This window comes from Theropithecus gelada, chromosome X (genome assembly GCF_003255815.1).
Source record: "Theropithecus gelada isolate Dixy chromosome X, Tgel_1.0, whole genome shotgun sequence".
Taxonomy (NCBI): domain Eukaryota; kingdom Metazoa; phylum Chordata; class Mammalia; order Primates; family Cercopithecidae; genus Theropithecus; species Theropithecus gelada.
In genome coordinates, this window is record NC_037689.1 from 73,011,017 (window position 1) to 73,033,070 (window position 22,054).

At 37.9% G+C, this 22,054-nt stretch overlaps 1 protein-coding gene and 1 pseudogene across 3 annotated transcripts in view; both read right to left on the bottom strand.

Annotated features, from left to right (window-relative positions):
- SH3BGRL (SH3 domain binding glutamate rich protein like) overlaps positions 1 to 22,054 on the bottom strand; it is a 94,308-nt gene that overhangs the window by 9,334 nt on the left and 62,920 nt on the right. The window contains exon 2 of one of the 3 annotated variants that reach the window (XM_025371716.1): positions 4,775 to 4,854. The exons of 1 other annotated variant lie outside the window; for it this stretch is intronic. In XM_025371716.1, coding sequence (XP_025227501.1) covers positions 4,775 to 4,822 — 48 coding nt within the window. In that variant the 5' untranslated portion in view covers positions 4,823 to 4,854. Of the gene's footprint in view, positions 1 to 4,774; positions 4,855 to 15,758; positions 15,909 to 22,054 lie in introns of those variants that run through there. One more of the 3 variants, XM_025371717.1, reaches the window with a different exon arrangement.
- LOC112616232 lies at positions 19,588 to 21,624 on the bottom strand (annotated as a pseudogene).

Genomic DNA, 22,054 nt, shown 5'->3' on the forward strand with positions numbered 1-22,054 from the left:
GTCCTTTGTAGGGACATGGATGCAGCTGGAAACCATCATTCTTAGCAAACTATCACAAGAACAGAAAACCAAACACCGCATGTTCTCACTCATAGGTGGGAACTGAACAATGAGATCACTTGGACTCGGGAAGGGGAACATCACACACCGGGGCCTATCATGGGGAGGGGGGAGGGGGGAGGGATTGCATTGGGAGTTATACCTGATGTAAATGCTGACGAGTTGATGGGTGCAGCACAGCAACATGGCACAAGTATACATATGTAACAAACCTGCACGTTATGCACATGTACCCTAGAACTTAAAGTATAATAATAAAAAATAAATAAATAAATAAAAATAAATTAAAAAAAAAAAAAAAAGAAACTCACATACAGTCAAGTTCCTCTCTGGATTTACACACCTCCATCTACTCCCACATATATGCATATATGCATAAAGGTCGTGTTTTTGTCTTTCTCAGTTGCTTGTGATTGTGATTCAATAGTTTTCTCTATCATCACATAACCTCAGGAAAATAATTCTCAATTTTTCCCAACAGAAACTGAAAGTTTTAAATGCTATTTCGATCAGAATACTGAATGTCCCTCTTTAAAGATCAGTTAGAATCTAGCAAAACTTGCTACACGGTAATTTTTCTACTGGGAATTCTGTTTTTTAATTGGCTTATAAAATCAAACTTTCATTCCTAAATATAACATATGCCCTCTTTTGAACTGAGAAAAATCAATGTAAAACTCAATAAATACGAGTGTCTAGTGGACTAATGCACTTGATGAAAGGTTCCATTAAATCAATGATTTTGGCCTCTGAAATACAGTAGGTAGGTTCAGTCAATGTCAAGTGTGTCAAATAATTTGTCGATCATTAGCATATTTACAAATTTGAGTAGATATAAAGATGTCCCATTAAGATTGTACTTTGAAGGCTGGGCACGGTGGCTCACATCTGTAATCCCAGCATTTTTGGGAAGCTGAAGCAGGAGGGTTGCTTGAGCCCAGGAATTCGAGACTGGCCTGGGCAACATGTGAAAACCCTATACTTTAAGGGAACTTGCATTCCAACAGATTTTTTTTTTTTTTTTTTGAATGAGTGAAGAGACATGCTAAGAATTTTACATACATGACCCTGGCAGAATGTCATCAGTCACATTTGCATGAGCAGAGGACCTTTAAGAAAATTATTTTTTGAGGCTTTTCCTACCTTATCGAATGCTTACTTTGTTGAGAACGTGACTCACTGTGCTAAGTTAAAACGGTCGCCAGGCCTGGTATCACTAGGCATGATAGTGTACCTTCACTGAAGTAATTACTCTCCAGCCATCAGTTGGAGAGTAATGACCAAGTATTTTGCCCATGCCCTGAGATTGCCTGATGACAAGTACACATACCTACTAGTGTGTTCCACGTCTCCATAAAGTTGAACAGAATGGGCCGTAATCACACTTTGCTAATAGGTTCTGCCATGTCAAACATGAACTTTTGTTCAGCTTTCAATCTTCATGGAAAGTTAAAAAAAAATTATTTCCTAACTTGATCAAATTTTCATGTCCAAAATTTCACATATGAAGTTTATTTCCAAGAAGGAATCTATTCCTTTAATTTTTTTTTTCCAAAATAGGGTCTTGCTCTGTCACCCAGACTGGAGTGCAGTCGCGTGATCTTGCCTCACTGCAGCTTCAAACTTCTGCGCTCAAGTGGAGATTTCTAATATACAAATTATTATTCCTTTTTTTTTTTTTGGAGACGGAGTTTAGCTGTGTCACCCAGGCTGGAGTGCAGTGGCGTGACCTCGGCTCACTGCAACCTTGCCTCCTGGGTTCAAACGATTCTTCTGCCTCAGCCTCCTGAGTAGCTGGGATTACAGGTGCATACCATCACACCCGGCTAATTTTTGTACTTCAGTAGAGATGGGGTTTCTCCATGTTGGTCAGGCTGGTCCCATGATCCGTCCAACTCGGTCTCCCAAAGTGCTGGGATTACAGGCGTGAGCCACTGCACCCGGCCAATTATTGCCTTTCTTATACACCTATAGGCACATGTTCACTCTAACACACCCTCATAAGGGAGTATCTGGTGATGGTAATTTCCTAATTTCCCTAATAAGACTTAAAATAAAGGGACACAGTGAACACATGAGACTGCAAACCATATATTGCCAGAACCAAGAGGAATAGGTGTCATAAGCGTTCATTTAGAAATAAAATTTAAATTTCTTCCAGGATAAAAATGACTTTGGAGTTAAAAGGCTATTGATACCCTTTTCAGCAAATAAATGCATTTGCAAGTGGACAATGCACTGTCCAGGAATTTAAATAAATATTTTTCAAATAGTAAACCACAACCCTCACCTCTACCCAAAGAATTCCAAGACTTTTCTGCCCGCATGTTACATTTTTGAGATTCAGGATATTCTTCTCTCCAAAGACACAGAGCAGGTAATTAAACAATTGTTTCCTGGAGTAAACAGTTGTCTTCCCACAAGCCTTAGCAGGCTCCCTTTCTGTCATGCTAAGGGTCAAGTTTCTTTCAAAGACGGGAGTGACAACGTTTTTGCTTTAGAAGATGCCAGTGTGAATGTTGCAAATACCAAAGAATGATCAAAACTTCACTAATCATGCTTCCAATGGGAAAATACCCTTTTTATAAAAGAAAGTGTCAACTTTTCAAAAAAAAAAAAAACAAAAAACACCCGTTTAATCAAAGTGGGAATTTTGCCTTTTTTTATGATCAAACTCTATCACACTTTCTCTACTAACAGTTAATTAACATTGATAGAAGTTCTTGACTACGATGTGCTAAAATATAAAATGATTGTCAGAAGTTATTCAACAATATTTCTTGAGTGTCTCTTAAATGACTCTCAATGAACTTTGTTAGACTCTCTAAACTAGCTAAAGATAAATAGCCGTGATCCCTTCCGAACATTACAATCTACTGGGAGAGATTAGAAATATATGTATTTAAAAGTTCAATTACAATAGGTTATCTAAATAAGAAGCTAAGACAGCAATACAAGGTGGTTAGGTGAGAGGAGCCAAGAGAAAGGCAACACCAACGAGAGAAGAGAGAACAAGCATTTATTGCTATTAGCAATGCCACTTAGACTAAGCTTAATAAGGGTAGCACAAATGTTAGATTTTTAATCCTTCTATACTGCATACAATCTATAGTTCTGGTGAAAGGATGACATGCTTAATAAAATTTAATATAACTGGCCAAGGGTAAAAACTGAGCTCACAAAGTTGACAGCATATTGAACTAGAACAATGAAGATATAGTATTACAAAATAAACTTGGAAACTTTCTAAATGGATACTCACAATTTCTCCTACTAAATTATTACATATAATTGAACTCTATAAATAAATCATGGTTTGTATGTGTATTTATTTGTTTTTTTTTCAAACAGGTTAAAATTTTTGACTCAGTCAACATCCTCAAAGAGAAATTCAGATACGGAGTCTCTCTTCATTTGGCTCCATGTACTTCAAATGCTTGTATGTGTATTTATTTGTTTTTTTTTCAAACAGGTTAAAATTTTTGACTCAGTTAACATCCTCAAAGAGAAATTCAGATACGGAGTCTCTCTTCATTTGGCTCCATTTACTTCAAATGCTACCCCAGGAAGGAACACTCTTCATTTTCGAAAAGTAATGAGCCTGGGCCTGGCCCGGTGGCTCACGCCTGTCATACCAGCCCTTTGGGAGGCCAAGGCGGGCAGATAACAAGGTCAGGACTTTGGAGACCATTCTGACTAACATGGTGAAACCCTGTCTCTATTAAAAACACAAAAAATTAGCCGGGCGTGGTTGCAGGCGCCTGTAGTCCCAGCTACTCAGGCGGCTGAGGCAGGAGAAAGGCATGAACCCTGGAGGCGGAGCTTGCAGTGAGCAGAGATTGCGCCACTGCACTGCAGCCTGGGCGGCAGAGCAAGACTCCATCTCAAAAAAAAAAAAAAAAAAAAAAAAAAAAGAAAGAAAGAAAGAAAAGTAATGACCCTGTCTCTGTCTAGTCTATGTCAAATGATTTAAAAGTGGAGTGGACGAGGAGTGAACAAATAGCATTTAAAGCTGCCAATTCAGTCTTTTACTAAATTACTTACAAAATACCTAAAGGGAACATCAAATCTGAAACTCCAGTTAGTCAGTTTGGCAATAAACGAGTGCAGTATTGCCACTGTGTAGTCTTTCAGTAACCAAACAGATCTGTGTCCATTTTTAAATGAATACTCCCACGTCTTCCTAAACCATTGGCTTCCTTTTTTTTTTTTTTTTTTTTTTTTTTTTTGAGACGGAGTCTCACTCTGTCGCCCAGGCTGGAGTGCAGTGGCACGACCTCAGATCACTGCAAGCTCTGCCTCCCGGGTTCACGCCATTCTCTCACCTCAGCCTCCTGAGTAGCTGGGACTACAGGCCTCCGCCACCATGCCCGGTTAATTTTGTTTTTGTATTTTTAGTAGAGACAGGGTTTCACCTATGTTAGCCAAGATGGTCTCAATCTCCTGAACTCGTGATCTGCCCACTTTGGCCTCCCAAAGTGCTGGGATTACAGGCATGAGACACCATGTCCGGCCACCATTGGCTTCTTCTTGCTCAATTTCAGGGTATAACCACAGCAAGAGACACTTTTTTTCTTTCAGCTTGTCTGTTTGTAATATTTTCAAAAGTGATTTGATCACAATCTGACATGTGAAACCTGTAATTCATATCTCTTTACCAACAAGAAACAAGTCTTGGTTAAAATGTCTAATAAGAATTTTCTTATTCTCTCACTTCCACCCCTGGCTCCCTACAGTTCTCATGACAGATGTTCCAAGACATTAAAGCATAATCTAAGATTTCCTATTTTATTCCTGCTAAAGGAAAAAGAAGATCACTTCCAAGATGGCCAAATAGGAACAGTTCCGGCCTACAACTCCCAGTGAGATCGATGCTGAGGACAGGTGATTTCTGCATTTCCAATGGAGGTGCCTGGTTCATCTCACGCGGCTGGTTGGACAGTGGGGTGCGGAGGGCAAGCCAAAGCAGGGTGGGGTGTTGTCTCACCGGGGAAGTGCAAGGGATCGTAGGATTTCTCTTTCCTAGCCAAGGAAAGCCGTGAGTGACTGTACCTGGAGGAGCAGTACACTCCTGCCCAAACACTGCACTTTTCCCAATGTCTTAGCAACTGGCAGACCAGGAGATCCCCTCCCGTGCCTGGCTTGGCGGGTCCCACGCCCATAGAGCCTTGCTCGCTGCTAGTGCAGCAGTCTGAGATTGACCTGGGACATGGGAGCTTGGTGGGGGGAGGGACGTCCGCCGTTGTTGAGGATTGAGTAGGCAGTTCCATGCACACAGTGTAAACAAAGTGGCAGGGAAGCTCGAACTGGGCAGAGCCCAACCCAGCTCAGCAAGGCCTACTGCCTCTCTAGACTCCACCTATGGAGGCAGGGCATATCTGAACAAAAAGGCAGCTGACACCTTCTCTGGACTTAAAGTTCACTGCCTACATGGATGAAGCTGGAATCCATCATTCTCAGCAAACTATCACAAGATCAGAAAACCAAACAACGCATTTTCTCACTCGTAAGTGGGAGTTGAACAATGAGAACACATGGACATAGGGAGGAGATCATCACACACTGGAGCCTATGGCAGGTGCGGGACTAGGGGAGGGATAACATTAGGAGAAATACCTAACGTAGGTGACAGGTTGATGGGTGCAGCAAATCACCATGGCACGTGTATACCTAACTGTGTCAACACTGCACGTTCTGCATATGTAATCCAGAACTTAAAGTATAAAAAAAAAAAAGAAAGAAAAAAGAAAAAGAAAAAAAAGCTTTACTCTGACTGTTTTCTTTTTTAGTTGCACTTCTACCATTCTAAAGTCATTCCTGCAGTACCTTTTTTAAAAACATGTTAAGGTCTAAATAATTTCAAAAATAGAGCTTAGAGTGAAAAGTAAGTAGATCCTTAAAGGATGTTTCTCAAAAACTGCTATGTCTTCAGGTGTTATCATTAAATATATATATATATACACAGTCATTCCCAGTTTCTGGGTTAAAAGGGTTTTTCTTCTTGACTATGAAATCAGTTCCAAATAACTTCATTTATCCATTTCTTTCTTATCTGGAATTCCTATCTGTCTATACTTTTTCCTGGAGTCAGAAAGAATACTATTTAGTCAGTTTCCCATTTCTTCAGAGATGGCTTCATGAGGCTGTGAAATAAGGAGCACTGATAGTAACATCCTACACTAAAGGCAATTCTACTCTCGGAGCCTGAAAACCTACCATTGCTGATTCCCTACTTTGGTCTTCACAGAAAGGGCAGACAGTGAGCATATTTGAAGTAGAGGGAGGGACTGCCTAGAGTGAATCAGGTAATGAAGACAGTGAAGTTTCTTTGTCTCAGAACTTTGCCTAGAGTTGCCCCTATATATATTCTAACAGAGGGTCACATAATAAAGGAATAGGAAAAGCCTCCCCAGATAATCCCAAAAGGAAATTTCCATGCCTTACTGTATGTTAGCAGCGAGATATGCACAGGATAAAATCGTTTACAGACAGAAGACTAACATTTGTTGAGTGCTTGTTAAGTGTTTTCTGAATATCAAACCCTTTTTGGGCTGGCTATCCATTTCACGGCAAAGGAAACAGGCTCAGAGATGTTAAGAAGCCTGCTCAGTAAGACAGAGCTATTAATGGTCTTTAAATCAAATTACATGTCTAAATTTAGCTGACTACAAAGCCTTGTTTTTGTTTTGTTTTGTTTTGCTGTTTTGTTTTTCATTACTTACAGTACACTACTTCCATGGGGGGATATACTAGATATACTCCAAATTCAGCTGGAGACTGACATATGAGCGAGTTCCTTCTAAAGTATGTAACTAAGTAAAACACCAAAGGTTGAGACATCTTATATTCTGTCCTAAATATCCCTTATGAGTGAACACCAATTCCTAGTTATTATAATCTCCTTTCTCTTGACCAGCCTAAACTGACTTCAACAAAGTCCTAACCCCCTATTATGTGGGCTTGCATGAACACAAGCAGCATGTACACAGGAGAACCGAGTAGAACACCACAAGGCCTCTGGTTTCCGGACCACACCGAGAACAATGCAGCACATGCCTCCACTTTGTCAAGAGTTCAGTTACCTAACAGTTTTGAGTGAGCAAAGTTAGTGTGGAAGATATAATTTCTGTACTTCAAATTTACAAAAAAAAAAAAGTGCAAAAGCATCAGACCCCTTCTGTTCTTTTTATTTTTCTTATTAAACACTGCACCCATCACTTTGAAAAAAAAAAACAAAAAAAAAAAACTGCCCAAGGAACTTTTTTAAGAGCAAAATGATCTAATTACAATGTATTCCTTTTGAAAGCAGAAACAAGCTTTGACTGAGTCAGTAACAATAAAGGGACTAAAGTTCCTTCTGACTCTGGAAAACAGCATGGACAGAGAAAAGTTCCAGACAAGAAAGGTCTGGATACATGAGATTATTCAGAAGTGATATTTCATTTAGTTAAGAAAGAGCCTTTTTAATCCAGAAAGTGGGCATGGCTGTACTTTCACCACTTGCAGGTGAACATCGTCCCCACATAGTCTTATCAAATGTACATGCCAAGACAGTTGTTAGCTGATTAATATATGACAGTCATAAATTTGGCCAAAGGCTGAAATTCAAATAATTGAGACACATACAGTTATCCAACTGCTACTGAGGTTCCCTGTGGCCGGTTCCAACCCCTACCCTCTCTGACTGTTTAACTTTCAACGCCCTGCATAATGAGGCCCTGCTTCATCTGCCTCTGTAAAAGTATGCAGCCCCCTCTCTCCCAGATCAGATCAGGCTGCCTTTATTCTCCTCCAGACATGTCATGCCCGACACTCCAGTGCTTTTTCTCACTTTGTTCCCTTCATCTGCAAGTCTCCCCTCTCTCCACTGAGTATCCACTGAGAATCACGGAGTAGATTCTTCCAGATCTACTCCGTGAAGTCCTCTGTGGCTGCTCCATCAGACCTCCTGCAGTTTTTACCACCCAGTTTGGAGCTTAATCAAAGAGTACCAATGTTTGCCAATCATTTCGTGTCAAAGTCACATCTCTTCAGTTAGTTGATAAACTATCTGGAAGTAGGGACTATGCCTTTTGCTGTTATCCTCCCATATAGTGCTCACCACAGGGCTGGACACAAAGTAGATACTAATACTGATTGATCTCACAATTTTATTTTAAATTCAGCACCACCAAAATGTTTTCAGATTTTAATTATAATAAACTTTAATTTTGGAATGCAATTTACATTTACAGAAAAGTTGCAACTCTAATAAAAAGTCTCCATATATCACTAACCCAGTTTCTGCTGTTGTTAACATCTTACCTCATAGTGGCATATTTGTCACAACTAAGAAGCCAACACTGGTATGATACTACTAACTAAACTCCAGCCTATTTGGATTTCATCAGTTTTTCTAATAATGTTCTTTTTCTGTTCCTTTCCAGGATGTGTCAGTACACTTCTTTGCCATGTCTCCTTAGTCTCCTCTGGGCTGTAAGAGTTTCTCAGACTTTTCTTATTTCCTGTGACCTTGACAGTTTTGAGGGGCCCTGGTTAAGTATTTCGTAGAATGTCCCTCAGGTCAAGTTTGTCTTATATTTTTCCAGTAATTATACTGGGGTTATGGATATTTGGGACAAATACCACAAAGAAGAAATGCCTTTCTCATCACATCATGTCATAGGGCATATTATAGCAATTGACTTATTGATGGTGATATTAACCTTGATTAACTGGTTATAGTAGTGTCTGCCAGAGTGCTGCACTGTTTATCCCTTTTCCTCACTGTATATTTAGAACAAAGTCAATAAATCCAGCCCACACTCAAGTAGTCAAGGTGCTTTTATAAAAGCTCCTACTGCATAGTGGGAGTCTGACCATACTTCCTAGAGTTTCTGGGAAGTTTGAGAAAAGTAAGGTGGCTATAATCAGCCACCCATGACCGTTTATTAAAAAGTAATAAACAGGCCGCGCGCGGTGGCTCAAGCCTGTAATCCCAGCACTTTGGGAGGCCGAGACGGGCGGATCACAAGGTCAGGAGATCGAGACCATCCTGGCTAACCCGGTGAAACCCCGTCTCTACTAAAAAATACAAAAAACTAGCCGGGCGAGGTGGCGGGCGCCTGTAGTCCCAGCTACTCTGGAGGCTGAGGCAGGAGAATGGCGTGAACCCGGGAGGCGGAGCTTGCAGTGAGCTGAGATCCGGCCACTGCACTCCAGCCTGGGCGACAGAGCGAGACTCCGTCTCAAAAAAAAAAAAAAAAAAAAGTAATAAACATCAGTCTTTGAGGTTGACTGGGCAGGATTTTTCATGGTTCGATTCTTATTTGGAAATATTTATTCAAAATAAATTTCCTGGATTAAACATCTCATGTACCAAATTAAATTGATGGGTTCTCCAAAATTGATTGGAGAAAACTCCATTTATTAGTGGGGTTTACTTATGCTTTTAGCCACTTTTTTGATGCCAGATATTCCTCCCACCCTTTAAGTACTAATGCCTGTGGAATGTACAATATAACTACATGCATTCTTTTTACCTAGGATTTGAATACAGGGAGACATTGTTCATAGTTACTGTTTGCACACAGATTCTTACCCATTCGCAACTAGCAAAGAACTTCCTTATTCTCCAAATCCTAGAACAAAGCTGATCAGAAGTAGGAGTCCTCAAAAATGCCCAGAGCCCTACAGAGTATCCTTCTAGCATATCCTATGATAAAGAGATAGCATCTGCTTTACCAAAACACAAAAAGGTTAAAGCACAACATTTTTACAAGATTTAGGGCTCTGGCCACACATATGTTACGGGCTTCTCCACCACAGAGAGACACTTTAGGCTATCAGAAGGTGCTCTGTAATTATTTCCAAATTCAGGAGGATTTCAATTTGAGGCTGTGTTCTGAAAAGACTGGAAGACAGATACTGTCTTCTTATAATTCATATTAGTAAGAGCTACCATTTGTAGAAGGTCAATTAAGTGATAATAGCTATAGTGGGCACTTTGCATATATTATTTCATTGAATAGTTAGAGTAGCCCAGCAAGGTAGATATTATTATCTCCATTTTGCAGACTAGAATACTGAGATTCAAACAGGTTAGGTAAATTTATCCACAGTCACAAAGCAACTGGGTGTCAGGGCTGGAATTCAAACTTAGATATCCCTAACTCTAAATCTTAAGTTTGTTCCACTATGTTTCACTGTCTAGCCTCATGATATTTTATATGGCTTTTTTCTTGATTTTTATAGAAGGTCGACAATCTTTTACAAAGAATATCACTTTTGATGTGCTCTTGCTAAATAATTTAAATCTAACTTCTACTTACTGGACTGTGATTTTGCTTCCTTTTTTATCCAAATGAGTATGTACACAATTTAATCAATCTCTACATCATTATAAACAGAATCAATGGAATACCCAATTTCAACTCTAAGATCTTCTGCTTCTAGGGAAGGATCAGTGTTCGACTCCTGCCTAACAATGTTAGGAGCTATAGTTCAATCAAGATTAGAGTCCGAGTACACATTGAGCCTAATGGCCACTGTTCTTACCCCAATAGAAGTAAAAATAAAATAAAGATAGTAGTTATGGTCTGAAGGAACTTTAATTACAATGATAAGGTCATATGTTCCATACTAGTAGATAATTTAAATGAAGGAATCTAACAAGACCTTAATCAAAATTTGGCCTCTTTCTGCTACAGGTAAGTGGTTATATTAGGGCTGGGCTCATAAGAAGAAACAGTGAGACACAGACCCCACTTTAGAATGTGCTAGCAATGGGTTATGGAATTCTATATGTATTAAGTCTCTCTCTGCATTGCAGATACAATTGTATTGTAAAGTATAATACAATAATTATTATTTATTAAGTGCTTCCTATGGGCCAGGCACTGTGCTAAGCTCTTTACATGCTTATTTTGTTTAATTCTAACAATAATCTTATGAGACAGCTGTTATTATTTTCATTCCAAATTCATAGACAAAGAGACAAATGCTCAGATGGATTAAAGAACATGTTCCAAGTTACACAGTTACGCATGCTCTGTCAGACTAAAAAGCACCATTTGAACACCAAGCCTACGAATAACAAAATCATGCACTACAATGTATGTTGTCTCATGCTAATTAGACTGTCTGCCAACTTAATGAAGCCTACCTGAGTGCAGATATGACTCATAATACGTTTATATCACGCTTAATTCTAAAGTTTGGCCTAAGAAAAATCAAGAATCCCTGTTGGTTATTTTGAGTATTTTGAAGGTTTTATACACTATAGGTTTTTTTAGGTAATCATTTTGTCCTTTCCCAGTCTGAGATCATGTGATAATGAAACAAAGAAACATGCCAGCAGCAATAAAAGCCTCCTGGATCTTTAAGATTCTGAAAAAAAAAGTTTCTGGGAAGAAGCAATGATTCATATGAATTACAATGACTTGACCAAAAGAAAGTCCTATCTCCATTTGGAATTGTTTTCATGTATTTAGCCAAATAAAGTGTGACGTTAAGAACATTGCACAACAGTGCTTCCACAAAGTGTTTCCACAACAGTGTCAGTGGCTTGTGACCATAGGTGGCTACAGAAAATCAGTAGTAAAAGGGAATAGAGGAATAGGTACTTTAGGTTGTTCTGGGGGCTTTGGGAGTAGGTGCCCTTAAAGCAAAAGCCTTCCTTGAAACAAATCACACTGTCATAAGCAAGTACCAAAACTAAATATTTGTGACAAGTGCTAGCCTAATATATGTTGACCTTCCATTTCAAAAATTTCTGCCTGGAGTTACACTAAGATTTTGAAAGCAAACAAACCAGTTCATTCCAGCCTCCACTTCCCTGCCCTTATCACTACCACTATCAATTCGGTACAGTGAGTTTCTATATAGATTTCAATTCTCTCTAGGGGAACTTTGTCAAGGGACAAGTTCAAGAATCTAGAGAATCAAGGGAATCTGACTAGTTATAAGGACCATTAAGAGCTATGAAACGATGATTATTTTATAGTCCATAAGATGTTCTCCAACTCACCACCTTCTCTATGCAACAAAGACAATCCACATCCTAAAACCACACTTCCTACAAATGCTACAGTGCTTCTAATTTTGGTCAGACAGATTCTCCAGGCAGCCTTCCCATATAAGGATAAGCACAAATACACAAACCTTCAAACAGGCTGATGTGAGGTCACAGGGCAGGCATATGCAAACCAAATTTGGTAGCTAAATTCTCCAGCTCACAACAGATACTTTTAAAAAAAAAAAGACTGTAACTCCAAACTCCAAACTATCACTTCTTGAATCACAAGAAAAGTAATAATCAATTAATCTGTTCTTGTTAGTGTTAACTGGATGACAACTATGATCCAGTCTACTGTGTGTAACATTAGCTTTTTTTCTTCTTTTACTTTTCTACTGCAGAAAACCCTACTGTAATATGTGCTGCTAAAGTGGATACATACAATAGCAGAGTACTGCATCTGAATAAATAAATTAGTCTAATCTGTCCCTGTACACAAGGAAATACAGATTTCCCAAATGTCCTGTGAGAATAGCCTCTGATCCATTGTAGGAAAGGCACTGTCCTACACTGTGACCAGGAAAAACATCCATAGACATGACATCATTTGATATGAAGGGTAAGGCAGTGTCCTGAGGGTATCCATGTCTTCCACTTGAACTCCAGGGTAGAATAAGACCCTTAGAAATGGCCCATGGCCATGAAGAAAAGATAATTCTCCTCACTTCTCTCAACCAAAACACTTGGATTTAGGACAGGTAAAGATACTGTCTTCCCAGTGATCAAAGAGTTCCTAATAGCACTATCATATGCCTTGGCAATTTTGAAGGCTGTTAATTAAGTCAGTCAAATAAAATCAGAAGTATTTTGATAGCATGCATCTAGAGTCATGGAAATGTTCATGTTATTTGATCCAGTAATTTCACTTCTGGATTCCTAGTTTAAGTAAATAATACAAAAGACGGCAGGATTCTGAGTCTGAAAGTAGTTATGCAACTGTGTTCTGTTGTTTTTGTTCATTCATTTGTTTTCAGTAGTGGAAGATTGAAAGTTGCCTGCATATCCAATCATTTGGAGATAAAATAAATGTTTGATGGCATGGACAGTTGAAAGAATGTTGTGAGCACGCTGAAAATGACAGCTATATAATTTTGCAGCAACAAGAAAAAATGTTAATATCAAAAGTGAGAAAGGAATTCTGGAGAATAATGTATTTGCTCTGATTTCAGCAGTAAAAAGGAGAACTGTGCATATTTTTTAAAGACTAACAGGAAGTCAAACACCATCATTATGATGGCTTAGAGACAGCAGGCATGAGTACCTAGCACCTTGCTCAGGAGACTCATCGAACTGTGCTGGGATCATCAGATTATGGGGATTTTACCCCCAAACTTTTCTAATAGTGTTATATAGCTTTACATAATTTTAAAAAATCAATTCATAGGTATTGAGCTCTTACTAGATGCAGCATGGTATAGTGGAACGATTGTAGATTGTGGAATCTGTGACCCACTCCAGTGTGGCCCCACCATGTTCCTACCTCCTGGTATTCACTCCCCCTTGTATGCTTCCCTCCCCTTGAGTGTGGGTAGGATCTGCTATTTGCTTCCAACCAATAGAATTTGGCAAAGGTGATAGGATGTCATTCTAATGATGATGTTATGTTATAAAAGACTTTTTCTAGAAGACTCACACTAGGGTCTTTCTTTGGTGGCTACGAAGAAGCAAAATGCCACGAGCACTACAGCCTCAAAGAAATGAATTTTGCCAACATTCACATAAGCTTGAAAATTGATTCTGCCATAGTGGAGCCATCAGATAAGAAGTCAGTCCTCGCTGACATCTTGATTGTAGTTTTTCAGAGAACTCAGCTGAGCTGTGCCAGGACTCCTGACCCATAGGCACTGTGATGTAATAAGTGTGTGCTGTTTCAAGCCACTAAGTACTTAGTATTTGTTACACAGCATAGAAAACTAATACAGAACCTGACTGACTTGCATTTGAATCTCAGATCCTCCATTTATCTGTGTGACTGAGCAAGTTGATTAACTTCTCTGAGTCTCAAATTCTTCATCCATCAGTTGAGAGTCATAATACCCATCTCTTAGAATTGTTGCACAGAAAATTATATATAACAGATGCAATATGCCTATTGCACTGCCTGTCAAAAAATAAGCTAGATTGCTCATTATAAGTTCTCTCATGGCTCATCATGTTATCTAGCGCCTGCTGTCATATCTGACCCATAGCAGGTATTCTATAAATATGCAGAGAATAAATAAATAAATAAATGATAATAAGTGCTCAAGGATTGGTAGCTAGTATTTTAAATATACATAACGAACTAGAGATATATAGAGTTGAGAGAAAATCCCTCCCCTCAAGCTATTAAAACTAATGAACGACAGAATAGTGCATCAACCATAATATAGGAAAGTCTTTCTAGGGCAATATAATAGTGAAGGTATGTAAATGAAGAACTGGACTTTGGGATCAAACATAAGAAAACTGTATCTGCACAATTCAATAAAATGTGTCTTAAGTTGCTGTCAATATCAATAGAAACAACAAATAAGGCTGAAAAAGTGTTTAAAGAAAGCAATATAGTTGCTAGGTAGCACTGTCAGCCAAGTAGTTTACAATATGCTGGGCTGATGCCTGAGCATTAATGAAGCCTAATGACTTTCCTCACTCACATCATGGGGCTCTGAGAAACAAGATAGGCTGCTTTGTATGCCCAGTAAATGTTTAAAGGATCACTGGGAGACTGTAAATTTCTCCCTGAGAAACTTAAGAAGACATAACAATTTATTGAATTACAGCAAAACTCCAAAAGTGTTGTGCTCAGAAAAACGGCTGACCAAAGTAAGAAATTATATCTTGATAATGATCCATTAAAAAGGAGCTTCTGAAGTAAGAGAATCTAATAAGAAAATTGACTGGCAGTTAAATACTGTCGAGCAATATATTTCTTGAGCTCTAAGTCAATTCCCATCAAAGAACATCCTGCCAAATTGTAAAATTGCTATTTTCTTAGATTGACTGCAGTATTTGGCACCTATTAAATTGTTTCAAATGCAAAAGCATTATCTCTCCCAATGAACAGATAAATCTGAAGCAGTAGAAAATGTTCTAAAGTGAAATAAATCTGAACCTCAATCCCTACACTCAAAATCTACTCAAGTACTTAGCTAGTGTTCACTGTGAAAATCCACCAACATTTGTTTCTGAAAAAACGGGAAAACCAAAATCATTGTGAAATAATGAGGAGTAAGGAAGTTATTGACATAATCTCTGAAAGTCCCTCAAATCATTCTATGAAGAAGACCAATAATACCCAGAGAAACACACATGAAAATTCTCAGAAGTGCAACTCCTAATGATTCTAGGTTGAAATAAATGTATTTCTCCACTTCCTTTTATTTTTCCAATGGGAAAAAAAAAAAAGCTATTTTTACAAATGCCTTGCTGTATTTTCATCCCAGTAAAATGTCTCTTTGCTAGAACCAAATTTTCTCTCAATACAACAAAAATATTTTAAGGCAATGGCTTTTTTAAACTCAAAATTGTTATTACAGTGGCAACCATAAATAACTGAACTATAAATAAAGTGAAAGAAGGGGAGCAAAACAGAAAATTATTCAAAGAGCACTGACCTATTGCTAATGGCATCACTCTGACAGAATCTCAACCTAACACTCACTGTGAAGCAAGCCATCAAATCCAGGAAAGAATCATAATCCTTTGGCATATTGATCAAGTTCACTGAAATGGCACACAATGCCCCAATTCAACTTATATAAATTTGTTTTATATACCCTTAATAATTATTATTCTATTAAATGTCTAATAGCAGAAGATACCAAATCTTTGTACACATTATATAACTGGGTAATTTCCACAGAAAATTCTGTCAGAATTTTAGATCACAGGATCAGCTTTCAAAACAATGAAACCCTTGTCTAACTAAATAGCATGCTTTATTAACTTCATATAATGAGACAGATAGGCATGCCTTTATTTTTTACACACTGAAAAATTAAACATAGCCACCCATTTCAAAACTAACCTTTAGTTACAGTCTATTCAGGGTAAAAGAGTTTAAATGGCCTCCCACAAACATAGGATGATTGCAATTTTGTTTTTTAAAAGAATTTGTGGTGGGGCGCAGTGGCTCACGCCTGTAATTCCAGCACTTTAGGAGGCTGAGGCAGGCGGATCACGAGGTCAGGAGATCGAGACCATTCTGGCCAACATGATGAAACCCCATCTCTACTAAAAATACAAAAATTAGCCAGGTGTGGTGGCGCACACCTGTAGTCCCAGCTACTGGGGAGGCTGAGGCAGGAGAATCGCTTGAACCTGGGAAGCAGAGGTTGCAGTGAGCCGAGATCGTGCCACTGCACTCCAGCCTGGTGACAGAGCGAGACTCCATCTCAAAATAAATAAATAAATAAATAAATAAATAAATAAATAAATAATAAAGAAGTTGTAAGAATCTCCACAAAGCAATGCATATTAATAAATGTTGCTTAACAATCTAAAATCTGTTTATATCAATGCCTCTTCAAGGCTGCACAGACTTAGTAGGTAGATAAGTCTTGATCAAGTTACTTTCACACACAAAAATACTGCACTTCCCTGGTCACTCTCTCTAGGCTGTTCTGGGAAAATAACTGCTAAACATCTGTCACTGATGGTGGGTCCATATGGTAATCATCATGCCTCAAGGGCTCCCCATGACTAAAGAAAACAAACACAACAAAAGCAAATACTACCTTTTCAGACTATGTTAGCTGTAACATTGGGCTTTTTCCTCTATAGTTGGTAAAGTGATAAGATTTCATTACAAAGGAAATTAAACACTTTCTTTTCAAGGGAGCCTAGCAACTTAGATAATTGTTTACCCACCAAAACAAATTTATTTGCCATAGGAAGAAGAACTAGTCTGAAGCCACAGCAGTGTGCCCCAGATGAACATACCAGAAAGCACTATGAACGTACTCTCAGACACAAGCCAAAAAAGCATGTTCCAAACTTCCCAGCTGAGAACAACTGCCATACATTACCTAATTAGTTAAATAAGACCAGAATCAAATGATCCAAGAAGTTAATCAACTAGTAAACAAAGGGTGCTAAAATAAAAGGGCCTTGGATCATATAATTCTATGGGCTCATTACTGAATTTCTGTGCAATTAATTGTTAGCATAGTTATTTGAACTATGACTATCAAGAACAAGAGTATGTCCAGAAATAAGAACTACTGTCAAGAATGGTGGAGTCTGAGATTTCACCCTACTTGCAAACTAACTTGTAAGCCTGCCACAGTTTTAAGGATGCTGGCAGATAACATGAGACCCCTGGGCCACAGAAACAGCAGTAATCAGAGTATCAGCATTTTCTTTTACCTGCTTACTGATTCTCAATTTCTACATGATGATACAGAGGGAAAGGATACACAATCTGAATCCTTTATACTGGGCAGTAAGCAAATTTACCCTTTGCTCTGAAGGGTGACACTATATCTTTCAAGGAAATTTGCATCTTTGAAAAGATAATACAGAACAAAAGCGGTCAGTGCCACTGCTCACAAGATGTGCGAAAAAGCAAGAGACCAGTAAAAAATCGTATGCCAACATCTACCATTTACAACTTATTTTGACTATTATAGAGTGTCCAGATTTTTGAAAAGGAAGGTCATCTGAACATCAAATGTTATGTTGGCTGATTAAAGCCTGTAATTTCACCACCTGGTTGAACAGAAAATGGTGGGTGTTAAGTTGTATAACAATTCAATTAAAAATAGGAGTCATGGATGCTTGAAGAATCCATCAACTGCCAGGCAAAGTGGCTCATGCTTATAATCCCAGCACTTTGAGAGGCCAAGGTGAGAGGTTTGCTTGAGGCCAGGAAATTGAGGCTGCAGTGATCCATGACCACGCCACTGGGTAACAACCTAGGTAACAGAGCAAGATTGTCTCAAAAAAAAAAAAAAAAAAAAACAAACCAACCAAACAAACAAAAAACAAAAATATTCCATCAAGCCAGACTAAACTCTTCTATCTCCAGGGATGATAATACAATTCCTTCATCACTCTCTTGTTAAGTGAGTTATTTATTTGTGAAATCAATTATCGTGATCCACATTACATCTTTACCTATTTTCACTCCAAAAGCAAATCTCCATATATTTATCAAAAGACAAAAAGTAAACCATGGCCTCATTTTAAAGTATATACCAGCTGCAAAGCATTTATTCACTCTATGAACATGCTTTTGCCTTAAGCATTTTGATCCTGATTCACAGAATCACTTATTGACATAAATCTAAAAGTATTCAAGTTGAAAAAAGAAAGTAACATGTCAGCATCCTTACTGAAAGTAAAGTGCATGAAAAAAGAACTTTAATGTCTGGTGTTATTACTCAAGTGTTGTGTAAGCAGAACTGCTTTTTTCTCTTGTTTTCTTTTAATTTTGTCAATATTAGTAGTAAGTATAACTTAAAGGAAATAAAATTGTAGAAATTCAAATACTCATTTTACCCACTGATTTTTAAAAATGCTGAACTGCTTACTGAAAATGTGGCTAAAACCTGTTGAAGATCCAGTGGGAGGCCATATATTAAAACAAGCTAGTCCAACCTGGGACCCGCAGGCCACATGTGACCCAGGATGTCTTTGAATGTGGCCCAACATAAATTCATAAACTTTTTCAAAGCATTATGAGACGTTTTGGAATTTTTTTAGCTCATCAGCTATCATTAAGGGTTAGTGTTTTTTATGTATGACCTAAGACAATTCTTTTTCCAATGCGGCCCAGGGATGCCAAAAGACTGAATACCATCTTTACTGAAAAGCGAAGTTCAGTTATAAGCCAGTTTCCATGGTGAGAGAGTAAGATACATTTTCGCCATTAAAATGATGCATGCATATGCACAAGTGGAAGGATTTATTCTAAAGTATCTTAGGTGATTTATTCTAAAGTATCTGAGATACTTTATTCTAAAATATCACTTAGTGATCCAACAACAGATAATTTATTAAAATATATCTAATTTACCTGAGCGTCTGACTAACTGACAAACAGGTATAACTGACAGCAAACGGGATTCTGCCCATTATAACCTCTCTAAAATTTGAAAAGGGTACTAATCATCTCTGTGCTTCTGTACATCTCAGGTATGTTTCAGGTATATCTCAGGTAACATCTCAGGAATGTTTCTTTGTTTGTTGGTATAGATGCAGTTTCTGTAAATATTTATGGCTGTTTAAAAATATCTACATGATGAATATTTGTTAATGATTCTTCATCATAGAATACTGCAACTTTTTAACATTAGATTTGAAACAGACCAACACCTAAGGGACTATCTTTTTAGGGGAACAGGAAAAAAGCACTAAATATTCCCAGCCTTCCAGAATATGTAGAATTCCATATAAATAATTCAATTTTTCTTGATGTGAAAACAAGTGGAAGTGTTAAGAAATAATTTAAAAAGACTGCTGCTATGTAGCAATTGTTTTTTTGAAGTTCTAATAAATTCTCAGTTGATCGGGGTTTATCTCTTAGCTCAATGTCATACAACCTCTACACGACGCAAGCATATGGACAAAAAGGATTTTAAACACAAAACCTTTAGCTCTGTGTCATAAATAAACCTGGGTAAAAACGCAGGCCTTCCACTGAGTCATCACTGCAAAGATGGCCCATCTTCTCTGCAAGCAGCAACCTTTCTTTGGCTAGAAGGACAGACATTCCCACAAGCTTAGCAAACTCTTCCGATGTTAGGGATCCCTTTTCTGAAACTGTCTCCAGGGCCTAGGCCACCATATCCTCTTCCTTGTGAGACTGAAGCTCAATTACCATGACGCCACTGTCAAACACACGGAGCCTGAGAGGTAATTTCAGTGCTTCCAGCATCTTGCACGCATTCACTAAATCTTCTGGTGAGAGTAATTCCATTCCTCGAGCTCGGTTTACTAAGCAGTACACCTCTGTGAGTGACATTATTCCCCCTCGCTCCTCTAAAGGCACCTGCAATATTCCAGCCAGCTGTTTGGCCAATTGCATGTGGTACTGTGTGCCTGAGCCCTGGGTTTCTCTGGTAACTGGGTTACCTATTCCCATGCTCAGCAAGTAGGATTTAAACCTGATGGTCTCATCTTCTGTGATGTCACCTTGTTTGTCTTTAATTTTATTAGCAATTGATTTTGATAACTCCACCATTTCCTTAGCCTTGATCATTAGTTTGCTGAGGTCTTCAAAGGCCTGTAATCCCAGCACTCTGGGAGGCCGAGGCGGGTGGATCACAAGGTCAGGAGACTGAGACCATCCTGGCTAACAGGGTGAAACCCCGTCTCTACTAAAAATACAAAAAAATTAGCCGGGCATGATGGTAGGCGCTTGTAGTCCTGCAGCAATTTTAAAAATGATTGATACTTTTTCTATATTCTTCAGTTCATGTTTCCAAGAAATATCCTAGCAGTGGAAGCTACCCCCGAAGTCCTGTAGGTTAGTTCTGGTTCCACAGCCTCGGTTTTCAGAAAGCAAAAAAAATTAGAAAATACTATTTTTGTTTTAGAATGTTTAAAGTTTAGTGGGACATTAAAATTCAATTTGCCATACTTCAGTGAAACATATGTGAGAATTATACATTTTAAATACTTATATCATATGCCAGACATGACACTAAGCACTGTGTTTCATTTTAATTAACGAGAAAGCAGTTCTCAGAGCAGTTTAACTTTCTTGCCCAAGAGAACACAGCTAGAAAATGGTGGAACAGAGATTCAAACTAAACAGCTCAACTTTAGAACCCATGATCTTTACCACCATATTATACAAGAGGAAATTAAAGAATTACATCCTAAATAAAAAAAAGAATAACAGTAATTTGTTAAACAATCAGGAAATTTTTCATACTAAAAATTGAAAATGGGAAGCTAGCTAGTCAAACCAATGGAAAAAAAAGAGTGGCTTTAAAATAATAAACAGAAAACTATAGTATTAAAATATAAAATTACTTTCTTTTAACAGTTAAAAACATATTTTAAGCAGTTATTCTAATAAATATTTTTGTCTAATACATTTTCCACCATTCATTTCTTTTCAAGTATAGAATTGAAATCAAAAACATATTTTAAATGGTATTGCATAAAATCCATTAAAATACAAGTAATTTTCATAAAATGTCCCAGATTGCCAATTTAGTTTATGATAATCAGTAGAGAGCTGGGTGTCCCTTGACTTATGGAAAGTCTTAGGAGGTTTCTTTAATTATGCAGTCTTCATTAAAAATCAGCAGGACTTTTTATAAATATCACAAACTTAAGATTAGAAGCTATGGTATAACTTAAAGCAGTATTTTTTTAACTCTACCTGATGGTGTATTTATGAATATATTTTATTTGAGGTTTTGCTGAATACATTCATTTCCTAAATAAACACACATCTGCTAAACAGAGTACAATTCTTATCACAACTTCTGGTCAATATAATTTTGGGGTTCACCTACATGCAGGTATGATTAATGAAGGTCTGGAAATTCCAGTCTTTCTTACCCCAACATTGTGTAGCCAGTTTGACCAAAAGTTAAGGCTATAAAATTTCTTGTAACTACTACATGTGCAGACACAGATGGAATTTATTTGTAATGTTAAAATTTTCCATTCAAAGAACTGCTGCAATTATTTTGCTCTTTTCTATCAAAATGTCTGATATATTGTAGCAATCTTTCCATGTAGCCTAGCACAGAATAGGGGCCTCATCAACCCCAATAGCTTCTTGGCTAAGAAGTTATTTTCATAAAATGGTCTGGTCTGGAAAGGAAATTTCCATCGTCTTTGCTTATTCAGCAGAGTATCAGGTCACAAAATGAAGCTGTCTAGCTTTTCCATCCAACAGGGGGACCAGGTATATTTGGATACATTCAATGACTGCCTAGTGCCTATTATCTACTAGTACAATTGAAGGAAAAGATGGCTCATGACTGTGAACAG